Raw genomic sequence first — 16740 nt, forward strand, 5'->3', positions numbered from 1 at the left:
CTTTTGAGTTAATTCCTGGGTACTTAAATACTTAGATCTGAGTTGAGGCACCTATTAGTTTGTCTACTATTTGTTCCCATGGAAGATGTTCAACAGAATCACAAGAAGACTCTGCGGGCACAAACTGAAACACTGAGAGTGAACACGATCCTGATGAGTGAGAAGGTGAAGGTTTTCCAGCTGGTTGATCGATACGCTGAGCTCACGGTCATTTCTACTGTTCGAGATCGGAGACTGGTGGAACACGAGCTGCTGGCAAGAGGCAGAGACCACGAGGAGTTGAGAGAAAATCATATCCAGAGAAATCTGAAAAAACTCAGGATGGATCAATTGTTCCAGAGCGGCTTTTCTCATAGTAAATCTGAATCTGGGAGTTCGGCAGCAGTGGCCGGTGTCCCAGGGATTGGGAAAACAACAATGGTACAAAAGATTGTTTATGACTGGGCCATGGGGAAAATATACCAACAATTCCAGTTTGTCTTCAGTTTCAAGTTCAGGGATTTAAACTCCATTAACCGCAGAATAAACCTGAGTGAACTGATTCTGGATCAGTATCCTTACTTTGGCAATATCCTGACAGAGGTCTGGAAGAATCCAGAAGGATTGCTGTTTATATTTGATGGTTTGGATGAATTCAAGCACAGAATCGATTTTACTGACAGGCGGAGAGATACAGAACACAAGCACCAGCGCCCAGATCCCGAGTGGTGGTGTGAAGTGTCTGACATTGTGTACAGTTTAATCCAGGGCAAGCTGCTCCCAGGGTGTTCAGTGCTGGTGACCACCCGCCCCACTGCGTTACATTTATTAGAAATGGCAGAGATCAGTATCTGGGCTGAAATCCTGGGATTTGTTGGTGAGGAACGGAAGGAATATTTCACCAGACATTTTGAAGATCAGACGATGGCGGCAGCTGTTTTCAAACACGTGGAGGAGAACGAGATCCTGTACACCATGAGCTACAACCCCTCCTACTGCTGGATCCTTGCTCTGACACTGGGCCCCTTCTTCACACAAAGTGTCAGGGACCCACAGCAAGTTCCCAAGACAATCACACAACTGTATTGCTACTATATTTACAACATCCTGAAAAACCACGGCCGTGAGGTTGAGAGACCCCGTGATGTGTTACTCAGGGTTGGTCAGATGGCCTTCAGGGGAGTATTCGATAAGAAGATTGTGTTTACAAATGAAGATTTGATCAACTATAATCTGCAGCCTTCCCAGTTCCTGTCCGGGTTCCTGATGGAGCTGTTGGAGAGAGAGGATTCTGCCCGGAGCGTGGTTTACACATTCCAACACCTCACCATCCAGGAGTTTGTAGCTGCAGTCGCAAAACTCCTTAATCCACATCCTGGGGATATCCTGAATTTCCTCACTAAAGCCCACAATACTACAGATGGGCGATTTGAGGTATTTCTCCGTTTTGTTGCTGGTCTTTCCTTCCCAATGACAACTCGGGGCCTGGAGGAGTTTCTCGGTCCATTTACTGATCAAACAATCTGCCAAGTGATTGACTGGGTGAAGGAGGAGGTTAAGATCCAGATATGTAACTCTGCTGGTGAAGATGATACAAAGAACCTCCTGAACACATTGCACTACCTGTTTGAGTCTCAGAATCGTGAGCTGGCTCAGGACACACTGGGATCTGTGGAAAAACTTTCATTCAGTGGAATGCCACTGACACCGGTTGACTGCACAGTCCTGTCTCATGTTATCGGACTCTGTGATACAATAAAACACCTCGATTTTTGGATCTGCCGCATTCAGTTTGAAGGAATACAGCGGCTGGGACCCGGGCTGCACAAGTGCCAAGAACTAAGGTAACCAGATTTCTCTCTCATTCTGAAATATTAAACTGTTCCATTGTACTGTTTCAATGCAAAGGAAATTGCATAAAATCAGAGTAAATCAGATTGCGAAAAATAGTGACAAGTGACCAGGAGACCGGCCAGTAATTCCACAAGGACAGGAGAGTTCTGTGGTTCTTTCTGACGGGATTTGGAGACTTCATCAGATCATGAACAACAGCCATTCGTTTAATGGTAGTAAATCATAGGAATGGCCGAGTTTCTCGCTCCCTGTGACATGTCCATTGACATTGTTCCTTCTCAATGTTAATGACACACACACTGACCCTGACTGCAAGGGTGTGTGTAGGAACTTCCCACCCTTATCCCATTGAGGGACAAGAGAGTGTCAGCTGACTTTCCCAGTGAGAGGATTAGAAATGCTGCTGTGAGACTGTCCTCCTCTGCCCTTCCCTGTGTGTGACAATCTCCATCACTTCACCTGTGTGACTTTTCTCAATCCCCGATACCCAGTCACCATGTGGGCAGCTTCTCTCCCGATTGTGGACCTCAGTTTAGACCAACCTCACCCAAGGATCTACACCTCACCCAAGAACCCACACCATTTCCCCCGTGAGTATCACTCTTCCCCACCCCTTTCCTGCTGTGGGTTCTCTCTTCCCCGTCCTCCTTCCCCCTATGAGATCTCCCTTCCCCACCACCATTCCCCTGCGGGGGGTCTCTCATCCTCCTCTCCTTTCCCACTGAGAGGAACCCTCGTCGACATCCCCTTCCTGCTGACAGTTCTCTTCTCTCTTCCCTGTCCTCCTCCCCTTGTGATATCTCTAATCTCCACCCCATTACACCTGTGGGAACTCTTCTCGTTTCCCCTTCCTCCAGTGTGATCTCTATTCCCTCTTCCCATTCCTTCTGTGGGATTTCTCTTCTCCATCTCCTTCCTCCAGTGGGATCTCTATTTCCCAACTCCTTCCTCCTGTATGGATCACTTCCCCATCCCCGTTCCTTTTTAGGTTCCTTGTTCATCCCCATTCCTCTAGTAGGGATCTCTCTTCCTCATTCTGCATTCTCATCTGCAGTCTCTCTTCTCCATTTCCCTTACTGCTGTGTGTAATCACTCTTCCCCACCCCCTTCACCCTGTGGGATCTCTCTTCCCCATCCCCCTTAATCCTCCTGGGATCACTCTTCTTCATTCCCCATTGCTCTATGGGGAGCCCTGTTCCTTGCCCCCCTTCCTCCTGTGGGTATCATTTTCTCCCAATGTTTTTCCTGGGTGGGGGTCTCTGCGTGTATCTCCTAATGAGATTTTCCCACCCACAATTCCTCCTCTCAGAGAGTCATTCTCTCACCATTCAACCCTGCACCTTCCGACATTCTCACAGAAGGAACAGTATTCTAACTGTTGGGGAAGGAGTCAGATTATGGGAAATTACAGAGTCACACGGACACACTAAATTACTGACATTCAGTAGTGGAGTTTCACAGTGATGGGAATTCTGATCAGTGATTTACCGAAGGGTTTCATATTTCCAAAATACCCGAGTGAGAGATATTCCCTCAGACCCACAGTTTCAATCACTTTGTTCATTAGCTTATCTCTTTCTGTTTAGACTTGGGGGTAATGACCTCGGAGATTCAGGAGTGAAACTGGTGTCTGCGGCATTGGGGGACCCAAATTGTAAAATACAGAAACTGCGGTAAGTAGCAGACTGTGGGAGATTGTGTCACTCGGTGTCAGTCATTGAACATCAAGCTGATCAGTAATTATGTTACTGATAAACAATGGGAATTTCTAATGTCTCCTGTGTCTGTATCCTTCACCCTCTCTCTCATCTCCAGGCTGAACGATGTTGGTCTCACAGATTCTGGTGCCGAGGATCTCTCCTCCGCTCTTAGTGCAAACCGAACACTGACGGAGCTGAACCTGAGTTATAATGAACTAGGAGATTCTGGAGTGAAACTGGTGTCTGTGGCTCTTAGTAACCCGAACTGTAAAATAAAGAAACTGTGGTAAGTACCAGATTGTGGAAGATTGTGCTTACAGTCAGGTGTCTGATATTTAACATTAATATGATCAGTAATTGTGTTACTGATCAACACCGTCTCCTGTCCCTTTGTGTCCTTCACCATCACTCTCTCTCATCTGCAGGCTGTGGAAGGTTGGTCTCACGGATTCTGGTGCCAAAGATTTTGTCTCCGCTCTCAGTACAAACCAATCACTGGTCGAGCTGGACTTGAGATTAAACTTGCTCATGGACCGATCTGTTCCCGCTCTCCGTCGCCTCATACTGACTGTCCCAAATCTGGCCTATATCGAGTGAGTGTTCATGCTAATGTTCAGTGTGATCAAATATCTGCAGGTCTGCGGGTTCACCGGTGATATTTCTTTGTCAGCGTTGTTGAAATATTAACCCCAGCCCACTGTTGCAGTCTCTGTTGTATCATTTGTTTATTTTCCCTTTATTCTTCCCTCTGTTTCAGGCTGTGGAGAAATCACTTCAGTGAGACTGGGGAGATGGAACTGAGGTCTCTGGAAAAACTCAGACCTGGACTGACAGTGAACCTGTGAACATCTGAACCCAAGGGATGGGGACATTTTGGACGATTCCTCACTATCCCCTTTAATGACAATGCTCCAGGTTTAATTAGTTCTAACGGATCTCATTTCCAACCAAGCGCTCTTTGATGTAAGAGTTGTTTTGGCAGTCACGCAATTCCCCTATCTGTCCATCGGCACTGTTTCTGCTGGATGTCCCGGTCCGAGTGCTAATTTAAGTGAGGCCTTCGGGAATTGCACAGACAGAAAGAACCAGTCTGGGCTCAGACTGGGACACCAGTGTCCCGGGGTGGGATTATCCTGAGAGAGAATACTTTTGCTCACTATGCTGAGGACGCTACTATCAGCAATCTGGCCGATATAATCATGTTAAATGGATAAATACCTTGGTAGCGATCCTGGATCTTCAGTGACCTCGGACACTGTCCTGAACTGTGGTTTTATAATCATTGGTTCCCCGATGCAGAGTGACGGTGAGAAATGGGTCTGATTATTCAATCTGTCACTTGTTGTCACCAGTCAGTTAATTATGCGTGACTCTGAGTGAATCCCCGGGAACAGCTTATTTGTGTCCGCAAGTTAGCAGGTTACACGTTGTTCAATTTACATTTATCATTATGAAATCAATAAATCGCTATAACTTCCTGTCGTGGTGTTGGACTTGATCTGAGGTTACTGCTGCCTCGCAAACCCCATGCACTGCAACATGGGCTTCTTGCAGGGGGACAGCAGTGTCTCACCTCCAGGCTGAAGGAGGTCTGGTACACAGTATCTCGTACCCCAACCCCCATAGCACCCACACTGATTCTGTGCTTTGTTCACTTCTGCCCCCCCCCCCACACTTTCATTGTTTCTGCACCCCCCGTGCTTTCCCTGCTCTTGCTCCTGCACTTTCCTCCCTTCTGCTCCGGCGCATTCTCCTTGCGTAACCTCTGTCCAACCCTGAACCACAACACAACCAAAAACCCTGCATTTTCTGCTATACCTTTGCCTACCTGATAATCTCTTAAATGTCCTGAATGTATCTGCCTCAATCACCACCCTCCGCAGTGCTTCCAGTCACACGCCTCTCTCTGTAAGAATAAAACATCTCCCCCAAACCTTCCTCCGCATCGTAAAAATTACGTACCTATGTTAACATCTCTCAAATGTTCCCAATGAATCTGCCTCTACCACCATCCCAGGCAGCGTAGACCACACACCCGCAGTCTGTGTAAAAAAAATAAAAATAATAATAACCCTGCACCTCCCATTTCCTTTGGATTTACCCCCATCTCACCTTTAACATATGCCCTCTGGTATTTGGCATTTCAACTGTGGGGGAAATACTGTCTGTCTGTATGTCCATGTTTCTCACAATCTTATAAAACTCCAGCAGATCTACTCTTATCCTCTCCCGCTCCAGAGACAACAACCCCAGTTGGTCCAAACGCTCATTATAGCGCATGCCCTCTAATCCAGGCAGCACCCTGTTTAGCGTCTTCTGCATCCTCTGCAAAGCCTCGATGTCTTTCCTCTGATGGGGCCACCAGAGTTAATTACAGACTCAAAAGAGTTTTCTAAAGCTCTCCATGGTAGTATCTTTCCTGTAGTACCACCAGCCCTTATCTCGCTAAGCAGCCTCATGTGCAGCACCTTGTCAAATGCCTTCTGAAAACCACGTAAACAATATCCAGTGACTCTCCTTTGTTGATACTGGTTGTTATTTCTTCAGACAAGTGCAACAGATTTGTGAGCTATGATTTCCCATTAAGGAACCTATGCAGACCTTAGCCTGTTTTATCATGCATTCCGGTACCTCATCCTCCAATATTTTCCTAAACATGAAGTAAGACTAATTGGCTTATAATTTCCTATTTTTGCCTCCCTCCTGTTTTAAGGAGTAGACTGACGCATGCAATTTCCAGTACACAGGAGTCATTTCAGATTCCAGTAATTCCCAAAGGACACCATCAATGCCTCACCGATCTTGGTAGCTATTTTTCAGAAATCTGGGGTGAAGTAGACACTATATTGAATGATGCATCATGGTTTGCTATGGAAACAGCAATGCACTTGAATGGAAAGTCCTACAAAAAGTAGTGGATTTGGCACAGCAGTTCACAGCTAAAGCCCTTCAAACCATTGTGCACACACTGAGAGTGTGGGGCTGAGAGAAACAGGCCAGTTTATTGAGGTATATATATATATAGAGAGAGAGAGAGAGAGAGACTAAAGAGCTGGTAGCAAGGTGATTATCAGTCAATTAGAGATGCAGAATAGCAGAAGATAGCAAATACAGTACTTAGAAGTATGTCTCTAAGTGTTATATGGTTTGAGATGTGTCTATTTTAATTCAAGGAGTGTTATGAATACAGCGGATGAGCTTAGAGCATGGATCAGCCTTTAAAGTTATGATGTTGTGGTCATTACAGCGACTTGGATGGTACAGGGGCAGAATTGACGACTTCAAGTGCCAGACTTTAGATGTTTCAGAAAGAACAGGGAGCGAGGCAAAAGAGGTGGGGGCATGGCACTGTTGATCAGAGATAGTGTCACGGCTGCAGAAAAGGAGGAAGTCATGGATAGGTTGTCTACAGGGTTTCGGTGGGAGGAAATTAGAAATAAGAAGTGGTCAATTACTCTGCTGGGCGTTTTTATAGACCACACAATAGAAACAGGGACATCGAGGAGCAGATAGGGAGACAGATTTTGGAAAGGAGTAGTAATAACCTGGTTGTTGTGGTGGGAGATTTTAATTTCCCAAATATTGATCGGCATCTCCCTCGAGCAAGGGGTTTAGATGGCATGGAGTTTGTTATGTGTATTCAGTAAGGTTTTTTGACACAATATGTAGATAAGCCCACAAGAAGAGAGGCTGTACTTGATTTGGTATTGGGAAATGAACCTGGCCAGGTGTCAGATCTCTCAGCGGGAGAGCGTTTTGGAGACGGTGACCACAATTCTATCTCCTTTACCATAGCATTGGAAAGGGATAGGAACAGACAAGTTAGAGAAACGTATGGAAGATATGTGGCAAATGTTCAGGGGATAATTGCGTGGGGTTCTGCGTAGGCACCGTCCGATGAGACAGGGAAAAGATGGTGGGGTACTGGAACCGTGGTGTACAAAGGCTGTTGTAAATCTAGTCAAGAAAAAAATAAACTGTGACAGTGGAAAACTAAATATGGAAGCGGAAGAGATAGCAGAGGTATTTAATGAATACTTTGCTTTATTCACTAAGGAAAAGTATCGTGTTAATTTTAGGGATGATTGAATCGGACTGAAATGCTTCAGCATATTAATATTGAGAAAGATGATGCGCTGGAGCATTTGGAAAGCATCAATTTGCATTGGTCACCGGGAACGGAAGGGATATACCCATGACTACCGTGGGAAGCGAAAAAAGAGATTGATGAGCCTCTAGGAATGATCTTCGCATCATCAATGAGGACGGAAGAGGTTCTGGAGAATTAAAGGCTAATGGATATTGTACCCTTATTCAAGAAAGGGAGTAGAGATAGCACAGGAAGTTATCGGCCAGTGAGTCTTACCCCAGTGGTTAGTAGGTTGATGGCGAGATCCTGAGACGCAAGATTTATGAACATTTGTAGAGGCATAATATGATTAGGAATAGTCAGCATGGCTTTGTCAAGAGCACGTCGTGCCTTACGAGCCTGATTGAAGTTTTTGAGGATGTCACTAAATATATTGATGAACGCAGAACCGTAGATGTAGTGCATATGGATTTCAACAAGGCATTTGATAAGGTACCCTATGCAAGGCTTACTAAGAATATAAGGAGACATGGGATCCAAGTGTTCTTTGCTATGTGGATCCACAACTGGCTTACCCACAGAAGGCCTCTATTCTGGGACCTCTACTCTTTGTGATTTTTATAAATGACTTGGATAAGTAAGTGGAGGGATGGGTTATTAAATTTGCTGATGACCAAAGATTGGGAGTGTTGTGGATCGTGTGAAGGGCTGTTAATGGTTACAGCGGGACATTGTATGATGCAAAACTGGGCTAAGAAGTGTCACATGGAGTTCAACGCAGATAAGTGTGAGGTAGTTCATTTTGTTCGGTCAAATATGATGGCAGAAGATAGAATTAATTGTAAGACTCTTGGCAGTGTGGAGGATCAGAGGGATCTTGGGGTCCGAGTCCATCGGACACTCAAAGGTTCTAAGCAGGTTGACTCTGTGGTTAAGGCGTATGGTACTTTTTCCTTTATGAATCGTGGGATTGAGTTTAATAACGAAGAGGGAATGTTGCAGCTATATAAGACCCTGGTCAGACTTCACGAAGTACTGTGCTCATTTCTGGTCACCTCACTATAGGAAGGACGTGAAAACCATAGAAAGGGTGCAGAGGAGGTTTACAAGGATGTTGCCTGGATTGGGGAGCATGCCTTATGAGAATAGGTGGAGTGAACTCGGCCTTTTCTCCTTGGATCAACGGAAGATGAGAGGTGACCTGATAGAGGTGTACAAGATAATGTGAGGCTTATTCCCAAGGCTGAAATGCTTATCACGAGAGGGAACGGTTTTACGGTACTTGGAAATAGGTACAGAGGAGATGGCAGGGTTAAGGTTTTTGCGCAGAGAGTGGTGAGTGCGTGGAATGAGCTGCCAGCAGCGTGGTGGAGGCGGAAATGCTAGGGTCTTTAAAGAGACTCCTGAATGGGTATATGGAGCTTAGAAAAATAGAGTGTTATGAGTAAGCCTAGGTAGTTCTGAAGTTCTGAAATGATCGGCACAGCTTTGTGGGCCGAAGGGCCTGTATTGTGCTGTAGGTTTTCTATGTTTCTATGTCTCTAAGTGTCATATCTAAATGCACGGAGTATAGTTGAAAAGGTGCATGTTGCACTGTTACAGATTGTGAGGTACGGTGTTGTGGCTATCACTGAATTGTAGCTGAATGATGGTTGTAGTTGTGAGCTGAATTCCAAGGTCACACATTGTATCGGAGGTATAGGAGTAAAGGAATATAGGCAGAGGAAGTAGGGAAGTTCTGCTGATAACGAATGGCATCAAATGAATTGAAAAAATGTGACAGAGGGTCAGTTTATGTTGAATCCTTGTGGATTGAGGCAAGAAACTGAAAGGGTAAAAGGACCCTTGGCAGTGATACATGTATAGAAGTCTCCCAGCAGTATCTGACATGTGCACCACTGATTACAATGGGAAAGTTGTGTCAAAAGGAAAATATTATGACAGTCATAGGAGATTTCAACATGCAGGTAGATTGGGAAAATCAGGTTGATAATAGATCGCAGGGGAGTGAATTTGTTGAAGGCCGTGGATGATAAGGGAAATAAAAACGAATGTAAAAGCAAAAGAGAGGGCATAAAGCAAAGAAAAGAATAGCAAAAAGATAGAGTATTTGGAAGGTTTTTATATCCTATAGAGAACAGCTACATGAATTATTGGGATGCAAAAGTGAAATATGGAAACATGCCAGCAAACAATATCAAAGAGGAGAGTAAACACTTTTAAAGTATGTAAAAAAAAATAAAAGAGGGATGAGAGTCGATATAGATCCAGTAGGAAATGTGGCCGGAGAAATAATAACGGGGTCAAGGAGATGGAAGATGAACTGAGTATTTTTTATCAGTCTTCACTATGGACCAGATCTGGAGGAAAGACAAGTGAGTGCAGTTACTATTACAAGGGAGAAGAAGCGCAAAAAGCTGAAAATGTGTAAAGCAACAGGCTGGTATATATCTAGGGGAAAATTTCAGCCACTCGCCAACCCCGCCTCCCGTATACGCAGGTGCTGTGGAAAACAAGTTAATGCAACGTCGCACACGCAATATCAAACACACACCAGAAACGGTTATAGAATATACTTTAAAATTTTTACTAGAACCAAGTGAATAAAAAAAGGCTCCAAAACTTATCAGAGTTCAGTTAATTTACTGCACATCGTTGGAGCTCAACCATCGAACCATTCGACCATTCTCGCTCTCCTCCGACCTCGACAACCCCGCACCTGGGGCCACCTGAAGCGGTCGACCGATCAGTGCGGCACACGTCCACGTTCTTCGGCGTCTTCTTCCCAGACTCCCCAAAATGACCGCGAAATCCCCCCTCCCAGACCCACAGGAAAAAAAATGACATCCAACCCCATTGGTTAACAAATGAATACAATCTCCGTTATCAGCAATTCTAAACCTAAACAGACTGCGAGAAGCTTCGAGAATGCTCTGCCAGGCAACACTCTCTAGTTAGCATAACAAAGAAACAGTTTTACGTTTAACAAACAAAGAAGCCAGTTTGATTAACGTACGCAGTACAGATGTAAGGGTTCATAATTCCCCCGGAGCAAATGAATTACATACTAAGTGTCTGAAAGATGTATCGGTAGAAACATTATTAATGATCTTCCAATACTCTCAGTTCTCTAGCATGGTGCCAGTGGACTGGAAAATTACAAATGTCATCCACTGTTTGAGGAAGGAGGACGGCAGCGAAAATGCAATTATAGAGCAGTTATCCTCACCTCCTTTGATGGAAAGGTGTCGGATTCAACTCCTAAAGAGTACGGTGCACAGGACAAGATAAGACAATGTCTGCATGGTTTCCTTCAGGGAAAATCTCGCCTGACGAACCTGATGGAATACTTTAGGGAGACTACATGAGAGCTAAATAACGGGGATGTAGTGGATGTTGTATATTTAGACTTGCAGAAGGCCTTTCACATGGCGCCACAGACGTGGCTTCTTACGAAGTTACAGGAAAATTACTAGCGTGGTTGGAGGATTGAGTGATTCTTAGGAGGCACCGAGTGGGAATAAAAGGACCCTTTTCTGGTTGGCAGCCAGTGACTAGTGGTGTTCGGCAGGGGTCCGTGTTGGGACGGCTTCTTTTTATAATGTATATTAACGATTTGTTAATAGAATATATGCTTTGTTGCCAAGGTTGCAGATGATACTCCGATTGGCGGACGGGCAGGTAGCGTTGATGAAACAGGTAGGTTGTACTTATCAATAGTGCGGAGCAGGACACAAACACGTTTTGTAGCGTTAACGAAAATAGAGTTTATTAATAGAGGAAAACAGGGAAACCAAAGAGTGAGCAAGCAGAAGCGGGAATAAGCGTGACTGGACTCACACACAGGGCTTGGGCTTGCCTTGGCCATGAAACTCAGGAACTTCGGAGTCGTGGATTTGGAATTAGACTTTTGACTTGGACTCAGACACAGGACACAGAACACTGAGCCAGGACTCCTCATTGGACACGGGACATGGAGCCGGGATTCTTCTCAGACACAGAACACTGAACACGGAGTCGGGACACTTCTTAGACGCAGGACCCTGAACACAGAGCCGGGGCTCCTCCTTGGACACAAGATATAGAGCCGGGATTTTTCTTAGACGCAGGACATAGAACACTGTGAGATAGTATTCCCCAACTTGGAGTAGCGGCAAATCGGCCGGGCCTGCTTCAGTCGAAACGAGGACACGAAGAGACCGTTCCCCTCTTAGGGTAGCAGCAAACGGCCTGACCTACCTAACGGAGACGACGACATAAAGAGAAAGTTCCTAACTCAGAGTAGCGGCAAAACTACTTGACCTACTCAACGGAGACGAGAACACGAAGAGACGGTACTACAAAACGAAAAACAGTTCATATCTTGACACGAAATGGCTCTAAGTAGTGTCAAGCACTTGACGCGGCACAGAAGCTACAGGCAGCAGCTCTAGTCTCACTCTGGCGCGTTAACTTGACGGACCCGCTTCTGCGACATAGCTTTGTGGCTCGATCAGGCAAGGTAACTTAACAGGCTGGATCCATAGAACCATAGAACATTACAGCAAAGAAAAAGGCCTTTTGGCCCTTCTTGGCTGTGCCAAACCATTTTTTTCCCGCAGAGTCCCACTGACCTGCACCTGGCCCATATCACTCCATACACCTCTCGTCCATGTATCTCTCCAAGTTTTTCTTAACTGCTAAAAGTGAGCCTGCATTCTCCACTTCAACTGACAGCTCATTCCACACTCCCACCACTCTCTGTGTGAAGAAGCTCCCCCGAATTTTCCCTTTAGACTTTTCCTTTTTCACCCTTAACCCATGTCCTCTGTTTTTCTCCCCTAGCCTCAGTGGAAAAAGCGTGCTTGCATTCACTCTATCTATACTCATCATAATTTTATATACCTCTATCAAATCTCCCCTCATTCTTCTAAACTCCAGGCAATAAAGTCCTAACCTATTCAACCTTTCTCTGTAACTTAGTTTCTCAAGTCCCGGCAATATCATTGTAAACCTCTGCTCTCTTTCAAACTTCTTAATATCCCTCCTGGAATAATTGACCAAATCTGTACACAATACGGCGAGGAGAGACGACATACTGACACTCGCTTCGGGGAGAAGACTTTACTTGTTCCGGCGATGGGACTAGGCTCGCACTTGCTTTGGTGATGTCCGGTGACGATCTCGCGCCGAGCCGCTGTAAGCCCGACACTAAATACTGCAGGTTCAGTTGAGAATCATATGCCTTTAATTACCGAGCCCAAGAAACGCGGGGAAACACTAAATTAAAGGAAAACAAGGAGTTAACGGTCCCGATCGTGACACAAAGGAAATTTAAAGGGACACAGGGAATAACCGATCAGGACCGTGACAGTACTGGGACTTAGATTGAATAGGAGAATGTGCAAAAAAGTGATAAATGAAACACAATTTTGAAAAATCCATGGGCATGCACATTGGTAGCAGATCTACATGCACAGACTATTTTCTTTACGGGGAGAAATTCCAAAAATATGAAAATCCTTCTGCAGAACTTCCTAACGGCTATCTTTAAGTTAGAGTCGGTGACGAGGAAGGCAAATGCAATGTTAGCATTTATTTAAAGAAGTCTAGAATACAAGAGCAAGAGTGTGATGCTGAGAATTTATATGACACATTTGAGGCCTTACCTTGCGTATTATGAACAGTTTTGCCCTCTTTGTCTAGGAAAAGTTGTGCTGGCATTGTGAAGTGTTCAGAGGATGTACATAAGGACGATTCTGGGAATGAAAGGCTTATCATTCGAGGTCCGTTTGATTGGTCTAGGTCTATACTCGCTGGATGATGGGGTGTCCAATTGAAACCTTTCGAATGTTGACAGGCCTAGACAGATGTGGAAATGATGTTTGCAACGGTGTTAGAGTCTTGGACAAGAGGACACGTCCTCTGGAGAGAGGGCGTCCATTTAAAACAGAAGGGTGGAGAACTGTCTTTAGCCAGAGGATGGTAAATTTGTGGAATCTGTAGCCGCAGGCAGCCATGGAGGTCAGGTCGTTGAGTACTTGATTGGACATAGCATCACATTTTATAGTGAGAAAGCCGGGGAGTGGGGCAGTACGGAGGATGGAAAGGATTTAATAGAGGAGCAGACTCGATAGCCAAGATCTGCCCCTATGTCTTATGGTCTACGTTGTGGAAACAGTACCTTGAAACCGGCTAAACTAGTGTAACTAGATTCGCTGTATCAATTTGATTGTACACCGGCATTGGTGGAGACATTGTGCGGAAAGACACACGTAAGTTTATGGTAACTGGCTTCAAAGTCTTACTTTGTGTTCAAAGTAACAGAATCTGGCGACGAGGATGGTACCCCTATGATGCAGATCGCCACGAACTCATCCAATAAACTTGTTTACAGTCAAGACCGGACCAGTATACCCACCAGTGAGACTTGCTTGAAAGATACACGACAAAACCAGGGTTGCGAGCGGACCACCCCTGAGTTCGAACTCAGAACAAGACGGAGTTTGGAAGTAGGGGCTTGGGAGGTCTGACTAAAAGACGGCATTAAAACTAAGATAAATAAAAGACGCGATTAAAACGAAGACTATTAAGAATCTCCTCCACTGCCCAATTGAAACGGGTAAGGTGTTTATATAGAGCGTAATGTTTTATTTTTTTGAGCGTAGGTCTTTGTGTGTCTTATGAGTTTGCGTCCTTTGTGAAGAACAATTAACTGGTAGGTAAAGCGAGTAACATGAAGGGTAAGCCCCAGAAAGAGAATTGGAAAAACAATTCTGGAACAACGCCCCACGCTTGGACTCGCTCTGCTGATCCGCTAACAACAGCACTCATGAACCAGAACATGTAAAAGAAGAAGAAAAATGTAGGAAGACGAATCAACTCTTAAGGAACCGGGAATTCAATATCGTTGAAATAAAACAGCAGCTGGGGATGGAGATCCTAATTGGATTTACAGTATATGATGTGGTGTTATAACAAATGGAAAAAGATGGGGAGATGGCCAATCGACACAACAAAAAAACGTGGAAGACACTCGGATCCATCAGCTTCAGACACCTGACTATGTACTTTAATAGCACCATTCCCTATTATCTAGAAGTTCCGGATGATATGGAAATAATAGAAATGACTATTGTGGGGTCCTGGCATCGTGACCGGCAACAACAGCGGTAACAACAGCAAGAGCCAAGGGATCCTTCCATCTGGGTTCGGAACAGCACGACCCAGGGACTGATAGTGTAGAACCAGATTCATAGACCAGGTCAAGAGACTGACCACTGAAGAGATCATGCGGGGTACGTATTGGGGGTGGGGCGTGGCAAGACAAGGAGCGGCCGGTGAATAGCTCAGACTGATTGTTCCAGACATATCATTTTTAAAATCCATTAGCCGCAGACTTCCAGGAATTGCTTACGGAAGCCTATGGAAGTTCTTGGCCAGGAGATAGAAGAGTATTTCCCATTGCACCACAAGAAGCACAAGGGGACTGGCCACCTGCAACGGGGATCGAGGGAATGACGATTGGAGTCCTACTGACAGAATGAATGATCGGCTGAACAGGGCAAAAGCTGACATTCTCGCAAGTGCCGGGTAACACAGTGACTTTGGCGAAGTGACTAGATTTCAGCAACAGAAGTGGAGTGGGGGTGGGGGGAACTGTTATTGATTTTATTGCTTGGTTAACGATTCTTCCGAATCGAGCGCAGGGATACTCCTGGCCGGAAACGACACACTGGCAGTGAAGAAGTTCACGAATTGTCTCCAACCATTCTTTCAATCTGCCTAATTTGGAATGGCAAAATCAAAACTGGAACGATGTCAAAACATTCCTCATTTTTATGGATAGAAATTGACTGTTTTTTAAAAAATGTTTCTATAGGTACAGTTAATGTCAGAGAAATTTATACAATATACATCCTGATTTTTCTTTTTTTCGCAAACATCCACGGAAAGAGAAGAGTGCCCAAAAGCATGAATGACAGTTAAATGTTAGAACCTCAAAGCTCCCCCTAACTCTCCCCTCCCACGCAGAAGCAGCAACAGAGCAACGACCACACCCGTCCCCACCAGCAAAAAAAAATCATCGGCACCCGCACTGAGCACTCAAGCCTGCAGTAAAACATCATCAAGGACTTAGACTTGCAGTACCCTAAAGACGACTTGTTTACCCGTGCAATGTGTAGTTAAACTGGTGATAGTAGCGCTTGGTATTGTGCTGTTGATTGCGCACTTTTGTAACCTTTTAGACAATTAACAATTTAGTATACCGTTTAGGAAGTGGACATTCAGAATAAAATATATTATGCATGTAATGAATGTGCTCAGATATTCAGTGACAGTGTGTGGTCAGTGATGGTTGGGTCCCATTTTTGACAGGATCACTGTGCTAAATGACGTGTTTAAATATGTACTTTACTGTCGTCTCCGAGATGCGAATGGAAATGCAACGATAGTGGCACTCCAGTCAGGGCAAGTTCTGAATAAGCAAAGCCATAATCTGTGCGAATATTCACGGACCTGAAAAAAAAAACACATTTGTAACGTAATTTCTGTCATTGAAAGAGCAGATCCACAGTGACGTTAACTGGGTGGCCAATGACACGTCTGAATAAGCAGTGTGATCAGCGATGCGCCTCTACCTGTTCTGACAATCCTTTTTACTCTATGTTGATGTCACGTTTCACTTTGAAGGAGGAAGCTACGCCAGTAATCGCACTGACGTTCGAGAAGAGCAATAAAACTAATTGCCGCGTGCTTATTAATCTTCACGAACGACGGGAAAATATTACTTGGTTCATTGGAAAGTTTGCTCTCATTCGTGAAATATATTTGTTCAGTATGAAATTAGCAAGAACATGTGGTGGTCAAGAGAGTTCACTGACTCGCGTGAGGAAAATTAATGGAAGGTCTTTTTTCAGCATAGCGTGGTCATACGAAAGCTGGGGAAGTATTGTAACTAGAATGGTCTAAATGTGCAGTCCAATATAGAGTAGTCACTATGTCCAAAGACATAGAAAACTAAAGCACAGAGACAGTCTCTTCGGCCCGTGTAGTCACGCTGAACTGTTCGGCCTAGTCCCTTCGTCTTAATCCGAGCCATAGTTCTGTACTCCCCTACCAGCGATCTACTAACCC

General features: G+C 44.8%; 2 protein-coding genes across 2 annotated transcripts in view; both read left to right on the top strand.

The window, feature by feature from the left end:
* LOC140723505 (NACHT, LRR and PYD domains-containing protein 3-like) overlaps window positions 1–5011 on the top strand; it is a 40757-nt gene extending 35746 nt beyond the window's left edge. Inside the window, exons 10-14 of the mRNA XM_073038066.1 lie at window positions 86–1823; window positions 3420–3506; window positions 3649–3819; window positions 3959–4126; window positions 4291–5011. Of these exons, the coding sequence (XP_072894167.1) occupies window positions 86–1823; window positions 3420–3506; window positions 3649–3819; window positions 3959–4126; window positions 4291–4378 (2252 nt within the window). The 3' untranslated portion in view covers window positions 4379–5011. The remainder of the gene's footprint in view (window positions 1–85; window positions 1824–3419; window positions 3507–3648; window positions 3820–3958; window positions 4127–4290) is intronic.
* The window catches only part of LOC140723506 (uncharacterized), a 321455-nt gene that overhangs the window by 41429 nt on the left and 263286 nt on the right, over window positions 1–16740 (top strand). The window lies entirely within an intron of this gene.

Source organism: Hemitrygon akajei, unplaced genomic scaffold (assembly GCF_048418815.1).
Source record: "Hemitrygon akajei unplaced genomic scaffold, sHemAka1.3 Scf000116, whole genome shotgun sequence".
NCBI classification, from domain to species: domain Eukaryota; kingdom Metazoa; phylum Chordata; class Chondrichthyes; order Myliobatiformes; family Dasyatidae; genus Hemitrygon; species Hemitrygon akajei.